The 18,583-nt window shown below is 38.7% G+C and overlaps 1 protein-coding gene across 1 annotated transcript in view; it reads right to left on the bottom strand.

The window, feature by feature from the left end:
* The window catches only part of Fife (regulating synaptic membrane exocytosis protein fife), a 121,422-nt gene that overhangs the window by 87,687 nt on the left and 15,152 nt on the right, over window positions 1–18,583 (bottom strand). The window contains exon 3 of the mRNA XM_087350209.1: window positions 13,400–13,517. Within this exon, the coding sequence (XP_087206335.1) occupies window positions 13,400–13,517 (118 nt within the window). The remainder of the gene's footprint in view (window positions 1–13,399; window positions 13,518–18,583) is intronic.

The following is an 18,583-nucleotide window of genomic DNA, read 5'->3' as shown; positions in this document are numbered from 1 at the left end:
TCAATATGACCTTCGCATCCAAGCCTATCTCTTCCTTTTGGGTTTTCTGACTAAAATTGTGCATGTAGTCATATTTCTTATCTGCCTGTTGCATTTTAATGCCCCACCTATCTCATCTTCCTTAATTTGATCACACAAAAATGCTTATCGAAAATGACTGTCTTTTGGGATGTGAGATTTGAGGTTCTCACAGTGAAAAGTATTAAGTTTCTGTAAGATTTGAGGTTTTCACAGCGATTTGTTTGAAGATTTCTGTCTTCTGGGTTGTTGCGCTGTGTAGTCTGGTTGATGTTTACCAACGTGAATGAATATCGCCCTGATGAAGGAGGCAGTATGACCCCTGAAACGTTGGTTAACATCAACCAGACTACACAGCGCAACAACCCAGAAGACAGGAATCTATAAGGTGTCTGTCTTCTGAGTTTTTGCACCGCGTATTCTGGCAGAAGTTTACCGACGTTTCAGAGGCAGCTAGCACCAGACTACGCGGCGAAAGAACCCAGAAAATAGCCATTTTCGACTTATGGGATTTTGCCCTGTGTAATCTAATAGAAATCGGCCGACGTTTCAGAGGTACTTACTGCTTCCAACATCAGGTCGATTATCATGGGGACAGCGCTTCTGAAACGTCGGTAAATTCATATCATACTATGCGGTGAAACGTCACAGAACACATCTTCGTACTCGCCTCTGTAAAACCTAAATCTCACATGTTTAGCGAATCATTCAAGGTAAAGCAAAATTGAGGCCAGAATTAACAGTATATTAACATAATTTCCATTAAGTACAAGGGACGCTAAAGTAGGGGGCAAACATTAATAAACGCGTGGGATAAATTCCTGCTCACACCAGTGTACCACCCTGGCTGGGCCTCGAAACTTTATACCAACACTAATACGTTTTGTTAATAACTATGGCGCGTATAATTTAAGATAAAAACTTATAAATGAGTCTAGAGTATACTTGTACGTTGTAACCAGATCTTTGACAGTGCATGACGAAGCCTCCGAAAAGTTTCGTGTTGCATGACGCACCTGTTTTCCGGTGCCTCACGTAGAAACCTCACATAAATCATACGACGAAAGACAGCGCTGTCTTTCACCCCATAAACTAGTCCATTACTCCTGCGATGTACGTAACAGAGTTCTACCTGGCATGTGCTTTCTATGACGTTCAAATGCTGACTCGTGACGTAAAGTTACGCTTCGTGAACCTGGTGACAGGTGCCAAACATCAACTCACTTCCCACGGAATTTATCTGCGGCGGTTTGGAGAATACCCGGCTTACAAATGCATGAACGTTGCCACGGGCGTTTTGTAACTCCACTGCCATCACCTTGCGGGGTGTTTTAGACCATGGAGTCTGTTGTGGTGGCATACCACCTCTCCTCTTACCTCTGTGCTTGTCTCTTTCATTAGTAACCTCTTGTTTTTGCACTTCATTAGGTGGGAAGTTTGCTGCTTCGGATCCTACCTTCTTGTGGCTGACAATGCAAATTTGTTCTAATTAGATTAGCAGCTTCTAAACGTTGTCGCAGGTTTCTTACATGGGCCTATTTGTGCATGTTAGTGAGGGGATTAACGATATATTAAATTTTGTTGCGTTCATTTGGGCCTACAAAATAACTGGATACTGCACCGATCATTCTCTGTATACGAAATCAGTCAAGTAGAAATCTTATAGAATTTAGAAACTGTAATTTTCTTGGGATTTTATACGACAATTAAATAGTTCTCATACAAATACCTAGAAATTAAATTAGAATTAAAAGCTTTTTAAATATACTACTATCACTTAAATATATTTTAAAGACAGTTTTATTTATTTTAAATTTTACAAATGAAGGTTATTATAAAGTAGACTATTAACCGGGTGTAACTTTACGTAAAGCGAGTCAGAAGATTTTTCACAGTTGTTAACGTAACAACAAACTGGGTTTGACCTCTAACAATTTTACGGACGACTGTAACATGTCATTCCTTTCAGCTGTTGCATATCAGTGCACATTTCTCTTTGTCTTTGATTTAAGAAACCCACAATTCTTGGAAAGTTAGCTGCTTAGGTATGAAGTTTCACCTGATAACAGTCAATTCAGCACGTAGCGGAATGAACCACAATCCCCCTTCACGCACCTTCTACATTTTTCCTGTACTACAGTTCAGGCGATGGCGTGACCTTGCCGCAAAGAAAAGGGAGGAGACTCAGAAGAAAATACAAATTACTGGAAGAATATCGCCCTGATGACGGAGGCACTATGACCTCTGAAACGTTGGGTAACATTGACCAGACTACACAGCGCAACAACCCAGAAGACAGAATCTTCTATCGCTCTGATGACGGAGGCAGTATGACCTCTGAAACGTTGGTTAACATCGACCAGACTACACAGCGCAACAACCCAGAAGACAGAAATCTTCATACTCACTCACCGCTGTGAAAACCTCAAATATTACAAATTACTAATTTATACAACAAATAAACTCATTCATTTACACATTTAAAATACGTTAACTTCTAATTTTGTTTGTGAGAGGAGGGTTGAACTTCCTGAGTCGGCCAATTCTTCGGCTAACTCTTCCAAGAAAGTGAGGCCCATAATGATTGGAGTGAGGAGCTCTCCTTCGCTGGCTGTCATAGCAAAAAGGGTGAGAATGAAGTCGCTGTTCGTCTCTCGTTTCTTCCCGGACGTCACTTCCGCAGATATAGAAGACTCGCTTAAATACCAATTAAAGCTAACGTCGCTTACCTGCACCAGGTTAAAGACGAAATTTAACTCGTATGAGTCATTCCACATTTCAGTCGTGGAGGATGACTTCCATCTTGTAAACAATATCGGTGTCTGGCCTAGTGGGTGTTTAATTGCTCCGTATTTTGGTCATCTTAATCCTGACCAAATTTATTCCCCCCGACTCTTTCATCTCGTCCATCCTCCCCTGGTGCAGAGGTTTCAGCCTTAGGGGTCGCAACTTCAGATCAATTAAGTGTAAATGCCATTTCTGAGGAACCTCTGGGGGATGGGGCTACTTCACTCAGTTAAATGGCTCGCACCGGTGATGTCAACACGGGTGGTTTTTCCATGTCTACTAGAAAACAGCATTTCAATTCTTCAGACATTTATTACCAAAACGTCAGAGGTCTCAGAACCAAGCAACTCGAATTCTACGATAGCGTCTGGTCCTCTGGTTATAGTATCTTATGTTTAACTGAGACATGGCTAAACGACTCGTGTTACGATCACAATCTATTTCCGGACGGTTACACTGTTTTCCGTTCTGACAGAATATGTTCAAATAAGACGCGTGGAGGTGGAGTGTTAATAGCTTTATCTCCCGGAGTACGTGCCTGTAAACGCAGGCACGACTTAGAATCCTTTGAAGAATGTGTATGGGTTGAAATCCCCACTTTTGATGGTCTAAATCTACTCATTGGCAACCATTAACCTGAAGTTGTTGCTAATTACTTTAGATTTCTAGAAAACAATTTGGACACACAAAATTTTCCTCCCCCAAGTTCATTACAGCTATGCTGATGCGTTAGAGTTTTTAAAACTCCAGACCCTGCGTAAGAGAAGGCATTCTAGTGATGCACTGTTCCTTGCACAGGTTTACCGCGGTTTTAAATGCTGTCCTTCCCTTCTGGAAGCTGTCGGTCTCCGCATCCCTGCTCGGAATCTGAGAGATTTTTCTATGTTCAGTTTTAGCCCTTTGATCAAAAACAGTCCTTCTGCTAGATGAGCATCAGCTGCTAATGTCATCTGCAGGGATTTGGACATATTCGAGACAAAAATTGTCACACTTCTTCACATTTTATAATAGTATAATTTATTTAATTGATTAATGTTATTTTTACAAATATCCTAATGTAGTTAGTAGTAATTTTTTGTGTATTTATTTTTTCCGTATCAATGTATTTTATATTCTGCTTCTTTTACCTTTTATGTTTTATTGTGTTTGTGAGTTTATCTCTGTGCTGTATCTGTAATTGGCCATCAGGCTGTTGATACAGCACACAAATAATAAAGAATTGAATTGAATTGAGATGTTTTCAATAGATCCCGTACTATATCTTCTTCGTAATTTAATAACATCGTAAACAGAGTTGATATTTATATTCGTCTCTCTTATTAGTCTTTCGTATTTTAGACGTTTTATTATTATCCGACCGCCTTTCGGCTCGGTTTATATCCGATAATCGGGACTGTACTGTACTCCGTTTTCATGGATAAGTTATCAGCAATATATAATGTCATTTGCAATGTAACTCGCCATTCGCTTTTTGCTGGGTGTCTTTGCTTTCCACTCCACAGTGCACGATCGTGCGGCTGTAATTATACTTGCAGATAAAAATCTGGACCCGATACGGAAACTGCCGCTGTAATTTCATGAATAATTTATTTTGAAATCCAGCAGTAGTAATAGTAGAAGCATAAGTAGTAATAACGGTTAGTAGTGGTGAAAGAAGTACTCTAGCAGTAACAGAAGTAGATGAAACAGGAAAACAAACTACAGTCACAACACAAATATTATAAGATAACCAGCAAATTTATTTAAACGTAAGCTGACCAGTGTCGCATCAACGTTTCAGAAAGAAATCTAGATTTCTAGATGTCAAATAACGTGCATATTATAAACATTTACAAATAAGTTTTGTCATAAAGGTAAGAACAAAAGGATATAAAGTTATCAAAATATAAATTAAATTTGTTTACTTAACAGGAATATTACTAATTTTTGCAATGACAACAATTCCACTGAATAAGACAGTGACCTTCAAATTATTCGAATAACGGCCGAAGCACAGGTTAGTTAGTGTCAAACACGTGCGCGTGGCACTCTTCATTCGTTCGCTGTAGTGTCTGAGGAAAACATCCTGTATCTTACTCCCAGTTTCATTGTAAGCCTACGTGGTCAGGTTATTTCTTAAGATTTTAGATTTTCAAGGCGAGGTGCATGAAAATGTATTCTGAAGTGTGGCGCTGTATAGTTTTGTAGAAACTGACCATCGTCGGCCTGATGGAGGAGATAGTTTACCCATCTGAAACGTCGGTAAGCTACCAGGCCACACGGCGCAACGTTCCATCTTTTTCTTCTTATTTCGCTCCAGAGAAAGGAAGAAAGAAAGAAACACGAAATAATGGAAAAGAAAGAAAAACAAACCACTGCTGAAAGAAATGATGAAAGCATAAAGAAAGAAAAAGAAAGGAAGCATAAATGAATGAAGACAGAACATGTGAAAAGAAGAAGTATCATGAGTGCTGTAAACAATTTTCTGTGGAAATCAATGAGATGTAGGCCAACAGCTAAAGCGCCAGATAATACCGCAAATTGCACCCGACCTGTGTTTCCTCTCGTGAAACTTCTGCACTCTTCTCGGGTACGAATGGCAGGCACATCGTTAACATGGCCGACACGTCCTTGTGCACTTGAAAGCAGGACCACGTTTCGGGCTGTAATGATATCCAGAGACACGGAACTAGAGTAAGCAATCAACGAGGATTGATTGCTGTTTGAGGGTGTGCGGTGTCGATGGTCTAGTGATAATAAAGTAGCGGGGAAACTCATGTTCATTATGCAAATACCACATGAAATATCGGTCATCAGTGCAAGAACCGTGAAACTTGTTTTTCACGTAATTGTCACAGTAAAGCCAATTCTTGTTATATACTAATCGACAAAACTTTAATCAGTCGGGAGCAATGGCGGGATATTATCTGATTCTTAAGAAAAAGAACATTAAAAAGGGAAGGGGGAATTTATTGACTAGCTGAGTGAGTATCTGCTTCTTATCAAGGATCCTGATCTACAGAATTTGTTCATTCGAGGACGTTGTGCTAGGCTGGCGTATCAGCAAAATGGCTACTATACGGGACACCAAATTCTTGTGTATTATTGGTTTGACAAATATTCATTATCAATGTTCACACGCCCACATACACCACTATATATCTCTTCCCTGTTAGGTAACGTTACGTTAGGTTACTTTATTTTAATGTAGATTAAGTTATGATGGGTTAGCTTACGGGAGGTGCGATTAGTTTTAGCAAACAGCGTATGAGTACAAACACAAATGATAGAATGATCTAGAAAGAACGAAGGGTAGTCAAGTTCCGGAATAGGTCCTTCAGTATCAACCAATAAGATGTGGTGACCCGGGAAGACCCTGGAAAAGATGTAATCAATACCTGAAGTCGGTACAGACCACAGTCTAATCCATGCTATAGGAGAAGCAGTCGCGAATTACAGTGACATATGACCCCGGTATTCATGTGACAGGAAACCATAAATACGACATACAAGAGCGGTAAACGAGACAAGACTTGAAGCTAGATGTAATTACATATATCCCAAAAGTTAATGCCAAATTCTCTCTCAATATTAACCTCATAGTTATCAGGTACAAATTTCGCTGTTTAAAGTAATTCCACGCCCCGGACACTGACTATCTGGAGGCTTACGTGATTTTCCTCAGTGGTTTGATGAAAATACTGGAATAGTACTTTCAAAAAGCACACGACCGATTCCATTCAAATACTTTCCAATTCAACATTCACAAATGACACTACCAAAACTATTCGACGTCACAATCCAGAACACAACAAAACACGATCCGTAGGCTTGCGTTTTATTTTAAGAACACGCGATAAGAGAGCGATCGGTCACATTGCATTACTTCCACTCAAGTTCACAAAGGGTAAAATGTACGAACAATCAGATCAAGGCCATCCGTAATATACTCTAAAGAATAAAAAGAAAATAATTTTTAAGCTGAACAATCTCTCCCTCTATAACTCTGATTAAAAACTTTTTCTATTCAGAGGCATATTCAAATCTCAAAGGAACAAAATTTGCAAACATTTCAGTACAAAGTAGGATCGTTTTAATCTTCACACATTCTAGGCAGGGGAGTGAAGAGAACGAGGCGTGGTACAGTACCAGCAACTTCATCTCCGACCCTTCAAGGCAATGGATGCCGGTAGGTAATTTACATAACGGTCCCTTGCATCATCCAACAAACTCTGTAACATTCTGTTACTCCAACAAGAAGAGTTTCTTAACAACGTTGCAAATTCACAGGTCCAGCCACGTTAAATTCAACGCAGTGATTTATGTCAGGGGATTACAAAATGTTGTGTGTAACTGGGCATCTGTGCTTCCTAGAGATAACTAACTCAATGGAGTAGAGTCCTTCTCGGGAAGCTGACGGAAAGCTCAGTTAATCAAGAAATTACCCATATTTAATTGTGTCCGAAGTTTACTTAATTTCCATTTCCAAGAGCCGTTCACCGATCCTTAGCCTGGGCCAAATGAATCGAATCCGTTTTCTTCGACCTTATTTTAACATTGTCCTGTCATCAATGCCTACGTCTTTCAAGCAATCGTTTGCTTGCAGAGTTTCACACTAATATTTTGTTTATATTTCTCGTTTCCCACAAGAGTGTTTCATGTCCATTCCACCTCATCCTCCTTTATTTCACCCCTCCTAACAATAATTATTTGGTGAATAATACACATTATTGACCCCTTTATGAAATATTTTACAGCATCCTGTCACTCCATCTCAATTAGGTCCGTCGTTAAATTCTACCGGACTAAAAAGCTCTACAACCCAGAAGACAGTCATCTTCGTACTCGCCACCGTGAAAACCTCAAATCCTACTCACAAATAACTTCCTTTCTCAAGGAAAGAGTTTTTATTCCATAACATTAAAGTTACTATTGTGCGTTTATAAAAAAAGTAATGCGATTTATTTTTAGAAAACTGACGGTTCACAAAGCCTTCGGCCAAAATGAAACACATATCCTTATTTCAGCTTTCATTATTCTACATTTTCCAAACATCTTCGCTTCGTGAGAAATAAAGGTGCCGACGCGCTGCGCCAGAAATACACCACCACTGATCAGACGTCCTCCAGCATTGGGGCCGAACACATACCACTCACCACATCACTCCTTATTGCTCTCGGTTCAGTAACGTACAGTAAGCGCTCCATATGAGTCAGATACTGCGCTAACGCTTTCATTCTCTCCGTTATACGACGTCGTTATTCCGTTACAATATATAGCTTTATTGCGGCTGCTGAAGCTTTATTGACATCCGCTACACACCTGTTCGGTATTGTATCGCTCTATAATATTTCTTACACATCAGAATTCCGGAAGACGAGACATGTGCCCCACGTAGTCCCCAGCATAAATACCTTCAACAAATTCTTATATTACTTTGGAGTTTTCCTCATACAAAATTTGTAGAAGAATGATATCTCAGGCGTTCTTAAAACATTTCACAGACAGAGTATTGTTATTTCTTAATCATCATTTTATGAATATCGATAGAATCAACAATACAATGCATCGAGTGTCAGTGTCAGTGAGATCGACCTTTCGTGTTCGATAAGTCAACCGTCTTGTACTCGCCTAAAATGGCGGGAAATATAGACTTATCGCCCTGATGATGGAGGAAGGAAGGACCTCTGAAACGCTGGAAAGATTCTAACAGACTACACGACGCTACGACCCAGAAGAAAGCCATATTCTTACTCACCGCAGTGATAACCTCAAATCCTACAATACAGACTTTTCTTTCTTGAATTCAACAAATACAATTCAAATATAAACAATGTCAATTTTTTCCGCAATTTGGGTCTTTGGTGGCTGACATAACAAAAAGGTTGAACCCAAAATAATAAATGTTATATAAATAAATTTAATAAACATGTACACAGACAGTAACATAAGGATAGAAATAGTTATATAAAGATATTCATAATTTGGGACATTTGAGGTTCTCACGGCGGTCAATGTGTGAAGATCGTACAGTGTTACAGCCCAGAAGTCCAACATTAACAACTTCATAATTTGGATACTTCAACATCATTTGGATGAAAACAAGTAGGCGGATGTGACGGGCATGATATAAGTCAGGTGGACAGGAGAAATGCAACAGTCAATATTTTTGCTGGAAAACCTAAAGTCAAAAGAGGTCTTAGGAGACCTAGGTTCAGATGGTAAAATAATATTAAAAATAATAATAAAGAAATAGGGTGCGAGGAATGTGGACTGAATAGGAATGGTTTAAGATGCAGTCCAGTGGTGAGTTGTTGAAAGAGTAATGAAAATTCGGATTCTATAAGGGGCAGTCTTGAATATATCGGCTACTATAAGCTTCCAAATTTACAAAATGTTACAAACATAAAGGCAAAAGACAAAAGACGGTTGAATATAAAAATTACACATGATATTTCACAGGGCAAGTAAATATTAAAGTGAAGCTAGACGTACAAAATATGTGAATCTGTAAATGCACCAATAATTTTAAAACACATGAACGTTGATTTACAAAGCACTGCATCTATTTTAACAATTATTCAATATGTATAAACGACGCAATGTTTGTTATAAAGTATACTTTCGAATATTTACTTCCGTTAAAAGCAAGCATACCAACTTAACAACGTGCACAACACAAATTTAAAGAGTCAAACAGAAATTTCCCAGAAAAGATGGATGTATTCTGGGTTATAGCGCCGTGTAATCTGGTAGAAGTTTACCAAAGTTTCAGAGGACCTTGCTGCCTCCATCATCAGGGCGATGAGAAAGTTCACAGAAAATAATTTCCTTCAACCGGCAAGGAAGGCGGCCTGCTAGAATAATACACCCTGCTTCATAAACAGGAACGGCAGAGTTAAGTAAGAAACCCATCAGCGTTAATTGTATGCAGATTGTGAACCTGCCTCTGCGTTAGTTCATTATACAGCTTTCACGTTTCTGGTGGTTCATCCGTTCACCCCGAGCACTAAATAAATTCAGTAGCAGTGTCAGTACAACAACAGCATCTAAAATTACATTACGTGCAATGGGCGTTAACTGTGGACTGTAGTGATGTGGTATTCCGCCAGTCTATCTGTAGAACTCTCGTGTGTATTCACGCAGAAAACGAGATTTCTTCTGAATTTTGTTTATCTGAATAAGTCACTCCATGCTCCGAGCAAACAGAGTCAGAAACAGATAACAGAAAAATTAGGCATGGATTTCAGTCTGAAGATGTCTGATATCATTAGAAGTCTTTTATATGCTTCTCATTTTTAATATTTTAAATATAAAATCTCAGTAGAACTTGGCACAACTGATATGAATATTGTGTAAGACTTGAGGTTCTCACAGCGGTGAGTATGAAGATTTCCGTCTTCTGGGTTGTTGCGCTGTGTAGTCTGGTAGATGTTTACCAACGTTTCAGAGGTGATGACGGAGGCAGTATGACCTCTGAAACGTTGGTTAACATCGACCAGACTACACAGCGCAGCAACCCAGAAGACGGAAATCTTGATATGAATATTCTTATAAGCTCTCTTAATACTTCAGACTAAGCCTTTATTCCGTAGATTCCCACCAATAAAGCAACGAAATAACTGTAAGAGACAGAATCCTTCTTGAGAAGCTGACAGTTGTTCATCTGATCAAGAAGTTCACTATATTTTATGCAACCCCAATGTTCTTTACATGTTCAAAACAGCCCTATCTAGCACTAAATGAATTCATAATATTATTCGTCTATCTGCGTCAAGGTCTCCAACGTGGTCTAATCCCTTCAGGCTTTCCAACTGAAACGAATTTCTCTTGTCTCTCATGCGTGTTACATTTCCATTATTTTATCCTCAATTAAGAATATTTTCATGTTTCTCCTCCATGATTTATACAAACGTATATATTTTGTATGTGTTACCTGACAACAGTTTATCTCAGATCTTGTCAACAATAACATAAAATGTCACCAGTCTATCGTCTGAATCTGAGTTGCACACATTAACAGTTACTCTTAAAAATATTTTTCTTTGACATGACGTAAAGTATTAGGATATACGAAATAGCACGTTTCTCCGAAACGTCAGTTATCTACCTAAAAGTTCAAACGGCGTCACAACCCAGGGAAAAAATCCACACGATGCAATAGTTATGGAACGATAATTATAATAGGCCAGCTAGAAATATAGCATGAGGTAACTTACAGATATTTGTTTCTCAGTTTATGTGAATCAACTGTGCAACTGTAGGCTATCTTCATAAGGAAAACCGAGTGTCTGAGAAACAGAAAGAATCCAAGAGGCCCGAGAAAGGGCATGAGGAAATTAAACTAAAATATACGAATTCACCAACAGCAAGAGAAGAACTGGCAGGAGGAGAAGTTTCTTATTCTAGGTTTCGTAAACGAGCTGAATAACAAAGTTCGCATTGGTGTTTAGCGCTCTACTCAGCCTGTCTCTTCCTGAAACATTTATATAGGGAAGTCTCTGTTTATTCTTATTCTTAATATTCCGTAAAGTATGCAACTGACGTTTACTCTAAAAGGATGGTGCACTGCAGGCAGATAGCAATTTAAATGAAACAGACAAAACCATTACAAGACGGAAATAAAAGTACTTTGTTCTAAATAAGGCAAGGAAAACTTTAAAATAGCTGGAAGACAGGCCTGGGATTTTTAAATACACCACAGATCACTACGAAATGAGTACTGCATTTTGAAATGTCTGAGACCTAGTAAGAAGCATTGTCCCTAGCTGCTATCATTTCTTTAATTCTACAAAATACGGGGAATTAGTGTGCATGCAAAAAATACACTCTGTTCAGAGTCTATGTTCGTGGACAGTCTGCATCATACAATTCAGAAATTCAATAATTAGTTACAGTATATCGGGTGATGAAGCTAACGTACGCATGAAACGTACTGACTAGCTTGGGGCTGGAACGTATGAAAATTGTTTGAATGTGACTACTGTACAATGTTCCATCATCAATCATCCGATATTTGGGTTTTCCATTTCTTTCTACTACAATCACTGTTTCATTTGCCAATGGGTTTACACTACAATACAAACGTATATATATAATATATATATTCTTTCTTTCTTCCTATAAGATTTGATTCAATTTTCTAGATAATCACGTATGGCTTCCATTATATTCTGAACCTGCAATTTTCCTTTACATATCCATTTCTATTATTTACAATTCTGCAAATCCCAGCAGTCGGCTAAAAATTTCATCTGTGTTTCATACATACGTTGGTTTTATCTCTTATTTAAAACTCAAGCACCATTTTCATATCTGAGTGTCGCCCTATGTGTTACGTATTTTTAATTTAGCCTGGGTTGTAACTTGTTTGTCAAAATTTCTCCAAAGTTAGTGCCAAACTCTGTCCCTGGTTATAGGATTTGAGAATTTCGCGGCGAGTATAATCAATAAAATCTTCTCGGGCAATCAGCCGCGTTAACTGGTTACCGTAGTAAACCGACGTTTCGGGAACAAACTCTGTCCCCCCATCTTCAGGGTTCTGATGTGACTGGATCCTCGGATGTCGCCTGTGTACACGGGGGCAGAGTTTGTTCTCGAAACGTAGGTTTACTACGGCAACCAGCTAACGCGGTTAATTGCCTGAGAAGATTTTATTGTCTGTTCCTAGTTTCTCAGAATTCTGATTATTTTTCTTTATATTACAGTTTACATTCATGTATGCCACAGCAAGAGGGTTATAAAATACGAACAACGGTGAATATTGTACTGCGTCAACAACCTCACCCCCACACACACACAGACAGACAGACAGACAACCAATAACAACTGAAGAATACGGGCTAAAATCAATACTCCATCTATCAATTTCACCAGAGTCAAGTCCTTGGCAATATTTGGACTTCAGGAGGAAGGAAGCAGCCTAAGAGAAAGGCTGAGAAACTGCATAAAGAAGAGATTCTTAATTTGTACTTTGAATCATATCGAGACAGTGGCATGAATTACAGCGATGAGAAATGCATACAAAATTCTAGCCTAAAGGAACGAGACCGCTTGGAACGAAAAAGGTGTGAGGTTAATATTAAAATGGACCTTAAAGAAGTTAAATGGGGGTATGGATTAGATTCATCTGTTTCAAGTGCCAGTGCGGACGCGGTAACAAAAATTCTATTTCCATTAAGGGTGATCATAAATAACTGAAGCGACTTTCAGCTTCTCGGTAGTGAATACCAGTGGAATGAATTAAAAACTTCCAAATTTTTCTTCCACATTTTCAGAATTTAACCGGAATAAATCGGAAGTTCTGATGTTTAGTCTACAGTCGAGATTAATAACAGTTGAGTGGCATATAACGCTAAGAATGAAGAGGCCAAATAAGGACCAAATAACTAATGCACGTCTACTTAACGTACAATTTTACGTGATCACAAAATAGGGTAACTGGGTCTTTAGGAAGCTTACTGAAATAGAACAGAGATAAAGACAAATAAATTAGCTAAGAAGAGAGGAAAAGTGTCCAGAGGAAATTTTAAATGAAAGTAAAAATCGCAGAAAAATGTTGGAAACTACAACTCAAATTATAAATCGACTGCACCATCATTGCAGACTGACTTACCTTTATCCTGGGCCGTCATGAGGCTGGAAGACAGCGTCTGCCTCAATTTGCTGAGCGCTGTGCCAGACTCGCCGCCAGGGTCAGACGAACTGGGATTCGCCTCATTCGTCGCCACCATCTGCAAGGAGCAGAATGAGACGTCGCAGTCATCAAGACATTTTATTCCATGACCAACTGTTGTACCAGTTCTCATGGTCTGATTTGGAAACTGTAATTAATTTTCGCTATCCAAATCTAAGTCAAGAACCAGCCTATTTTACAAAACAGCACAAACAAAGTTCATAAAAGTTCTTAAAAATGACACAAAAGATGGACGCTAACAAAAGTAGTTATTATGACCCGGAAATTTTATTTCAATCATTTCATTTTAACTGAAATGAAGGAAATTAGTTTATTTGTCTATAAAATGCGTTGTTCACTGCCATTGCAACAACGAAAATAATATTAACAACAATTAGTTGTGTTTGAAAACTATTTACACTCCAGATCTAACTGTGCATTTTAATTCTATTAATAATCCTGCTGCACTCTTTTAAGCCACGAAGTAATAGTCATTCTTCTTTTAAGTCGAGACTCGTTTTAATAATACGACATAGACCAGTTCGTGCTGCTGCGGATATAATCGATCTTTACTTTCAGAATAATATGAAACTGACAAATATATTTTGTGGGCAAAATGCAGAAATAATGGTTGTTAAAGCACGATGTATATGCAGCTCCCACTGGGGTTTAAAGGGTCAAATTATGTTTGTAAATGAAGATATTAATAGTTCTTACACATATTTCGTTTGTGGCAAATATCGTGGTAATTACAGCTGAACAACATTGCTAAATCAAATGACAATCTATTGCTAAAGACACAGATGAGTATCTAGATGGAGCTATAGACGCTTTGTTATATGACATGGTGACTATAACAAAGGGCATTGAGATTTAATGGTAATTCCATGATAAAGTGAGGAGGGGTACGGAGAGGTCTTCCTTTCCTCACAGCTACAATATTTTTACGTCAGGGTTGAGGCATGGTGTGAACAGGTGGAAGTATCGGCCATCACGTTCGTCTGATGGCCAGTGATATGAACCCATCATGCGTCCACAAGTCTAATTAGCACAACTATGGCTGATGCAGTCGCTATCCTACCGAAATGATAATGTCAAAAAAATTAAATTTGCACTTTAACTGCCTGTAATGGATTGTCGCTTCTGGCATCTAGTCATGGTGGTACCGGGCAGATATGACCGATAATAGTCTTTCATCGAATCAGTATTACAATGACGCCTATTAAATATCGGTGGCATGATGTCCTGGCAAAGGAAGGAATTTAATGAAACTAAAGCAGGCGTATTGTTTTAGCGAGGGTTATTTAATAAATCACCAAATTAATTAGGCCTACAATAAGGGTAAATTTTGTAATAGAGTCCAAAGTACGGCTTATGTTGTAATGAATCAAAGATAACACAATGTATATTCAGTATCGCATTCGTACGCCCACTGTAAACCACTGGCGATTATGTATGTGAACTCAAACACCTCATCGGATGCCGGATGTGCATAGTAAAACAATAAGCTGTTAGCAAATGGCAAAACGCATCCATTAAAAATAGACTTGTGATTTCACAAATGCATCAAAAACCGAACACAATTATATGTGTTTTTCAAATTGTGGAAACCTAATTAACACCGAGGCCTTGAGGTCCGTATTTCCTGATAGATAAACGACTACTAGCTCCTTAATTCTTATACATGATGGTGATGCGACTTAAATAATATATGGCCCGGTGTTACGAGGTTCCCTTCTGCCAAAAATCCTTACAGACAGTCTACACCAGCGTTTCTCAACCTTTTTGCCCTTGCGGAACCCTTGAAACAATATTCATGTCTCAGGGAACCCCTACATAAAAATTATTATACATAATTATTGATATATTTCTTTTTTATAAATTTAAAGTTCATAAGGAAAACTTAATATATTTTTTCTGATAGCTGGTTTACGCAAAAAATTACTTACTTTTTTCTCAAGTTTATTGACAATACAAAAAACTGAAATTAAACTGCCTGTTCAAGAGACCTCTTACGGAGGTTTTCATTCACACAAAAAATTAACATAAATAACTAATATCGTATATAACACATATAAACAGAACGAAAACAGATAATAACTACTACAATAACTAAATCGTTTACTGACAATGTTAAAAAGGCATAAGATAAATCAAAGTAAAATGTCATATGAACAAATATATGTGTCAAGGAAATGTTATTTTTTAAGCCAATTTAAATAATAAAATTTACTTTTCTAATGTGAAAACTGTGCTTGTCTTTTGGTACACAAATACTTAATTCGGGGTCGAACTTTAGATAAACACACACGGATTTCATCTTCAACTGACAGGATACGATTTCTGTCTTTGGTCTTGATACTTGTTAAATAAGAAAAAGCTTGCTCACACATGTAAGAGGTTGAAAACTGCAGCAATATATTTATTGCTTTCCTATGAATGGCAGGATACTCTTCTTTCACAGAAATCCAGAACTTGTCCAGGGATAGGTCAGTAAATCTCATCTTGAGTACAGCTCCTGTACACTGACCACTAAAGGCGGTTTCACGCTGGCGCCGTATAGACGTCGCTAAATATGTTTCTTATGATTATTATATTTCTAAATGACATAACAGGTTGAAGACTTTATTATAATACCCAAGAATTTTCCGAGAATACGAGGTGCGATCGGAAAGTTTCAAGACTGTGTCAATAGAGGGCGAACCGGATGTAGTACGAGCTTCTGCCGCTAGGGGGTGCGGCCTACATTCATGGTGAATCAGTGTGCCAGCCGGCATCATCGAATTAGCATTTGTTTCTTAGTTACGGGCGTTTTGGTAGTGCATTACACCGACCCTCCTGCGATTTCGGAATGGCGTGTGCATCAAATTTTGCCAACTCGCCAAAACGGCTACGGAAACCTATGAAATGCTAAAGCAAGCATTTGGGGAGTCCGCAATGGGTCGTGCACAAACGTTTGTGTGGCATTCACGTTTTAAAAATGGCCGAACCTCTGTCGAAGATGACGAGCGTTCTGGACGACCATCTTCGAGCACAACGCCCGAAAATGTTACGAAGATTCGGCAGGCCATTCACGAAGATCGACGTCGTACCATCAACGACTTGTGCGACATTGTTGGGATAGGCTATGGGACCTGTCAGCTGATTCTAAAGGAAGAACTCCACATGCGACGCATCCTGTCTGAGGACCAGAAGCAGAATCGACTTCTCGTTTGTCAGGAGCTCAAAGATCTTGCCGGATCGCCGGATTTAGCTCCGTGTGACTTCTTCTTCTTCCCAAAGATGAAAATTCAGCTAAAGGGAAGGAGATTTGAGACGATAGAAGAGATTCAGGCAGAATCGCAGATGGTGCTTGACAGGCTGACAAAGAAAGATTTCCAGGGATGCTTCCAGGCTTGGCAGCGGCGCTGGGATCGTTGTGTTCACTCCCAGGGGAACTACTTTGAGGGTGATGGATGAATTTAATACCTGAGATAAGTGTACTGTTTTTTTTTATAGGCGCAGTCTGTAAACTTTCCGATCGCACCTCGTATGTCGTACGTGTATAGTAAAATTACGGATATGAAATTAAACATAAAAATGACTCAAAAATACATTTACATATGATTAGCCTATTCATCACTATTTCTCGCGGAACCCTAAGGTTCCAGGAAACCCCGGTTGAGAAACGCTGGTCTACACTATCTATCACACGTGTTGGGAAGGTTACATCAGGTTAGTGATTGTTAAACTTTAATTGAATCTGCATTGTCACCTACCTTTAAAATAATTGTAAATTAATACTTCCATCGCCGAAACTTTAGCATACACAACCAATCTTAAGCACAAGGATAGTTTTACTGTATTTAACATCACCTCGGATTAATAAAACAGGGAAATTCGCTTTATGTCGATAATCTTAACTAAGGCCACAAGCGAACAGCCCTTCATATACACCAAACAGACTGCACGGCGCAATAACCCAGAAGATAACCATCCTGTGAATTTTTAAAATGCACAACTCTCTAGACGGCGTGTATGCAGGTGAATAAATGCCATTGAATAACACAAGAATCAATAATTTATTTTTAAGATATTCTTAAGTCAAATTCGTTTTTACATATATTTTTGAGGTTAATTCCATCCGCCAGAGAACGTTTAAATAGCCATTATAAAAACATTTTCCCAAAACGTTCCTCATCTTTCGCTCTGTGTATAACGGAAGGAAGGTTAAAGTAATATTTAGACTCTGCTCTGGGTTTTTAATACAAGCAGCGTATTCCATCGTTCTTTTTCAATCATCTTAAGTGCCCTGCTCCTTAGGTACTGCTAGTTCTTCGTAGGCATAGAACTGAAAAATCAAAGTTCATTTTTCACGCTCTAGACGCTCCGTCAGCCAGTCGTCTTCAAAAGCCTGTTGCTAACATCTTTTAGTATAATTATAACTCCATTAGTATTCGTATAACTTCCCTGAAAAGCTTCTTCTGCCCTGGAAAGGGACGCAAATGGAACTATAAACATGATCCTGGAATCCCCTGGGTTCTGAAACGACTGAACGTACATCGTCAAGTCAAAGAGCACATGTGCAGTTTACTTTCTCTCGGCGATGTCTGTATAAAGTCTCTCTTCCTCGTAATTTAGAAACTTCTTTCGATTATATAAAATTCTTCTCCGTCATCAGGACGATGGGTAAGCTCCTGTCAATTTCCAGCACGCTACGCGGCGCAACGTTGCAGAAGAAGCCATGTTGAAGTTTGTTATGTGGGTGGGTGGGGTATCTCTAGAAGACTACCTGATAGCCTCTGAAACGGTTAGGTTAGGTTATGTTATGTTAGGTTAGGTTATACTTATTTCTGTATGTTTTACGCGTTTATACGTTCTTGTAACACATGAACCTTGAACCAAGAACCTCGCAAGCTGACGTCAGTCATTCTGTGCGTAGTTGAAATTAGACAGCACGACCCTCCGAAACGTCATGTGTATTTTTATTCCGACAATAAACACTGACCACAGAAAACTGTCCAATGCAGAGACTAATTAAGTAATTTCCTTCTAATGTGTCTAGGCCGTTTAGTATTCTGCTGAAATTTTGAACTAAATGCGAGTTTAGTTTCGTACGCTGACTTGAAACGGATACGGTATAAA

The sequence above is a fragment of the Zootermopsis nevadensis genome, unplaced genomic scaffold (assembly GCF_977971745.1).
Source record: "Zootermopsis nevadensis isolate Lab colony 2312 unplaced genomic scaffold, Znev_1.0 Znev_ptg000017l, whole genome shotgun sequence".
NCBI lineage: Eukaryota > Metazoa > Arthropoda > Insecta > Blattodea > Termopsidae > Zootermopsis > Zootermopsis nevadensis.
This window is presented reverse-complemented; position numbering and strand designations above follow the sequence as displayed.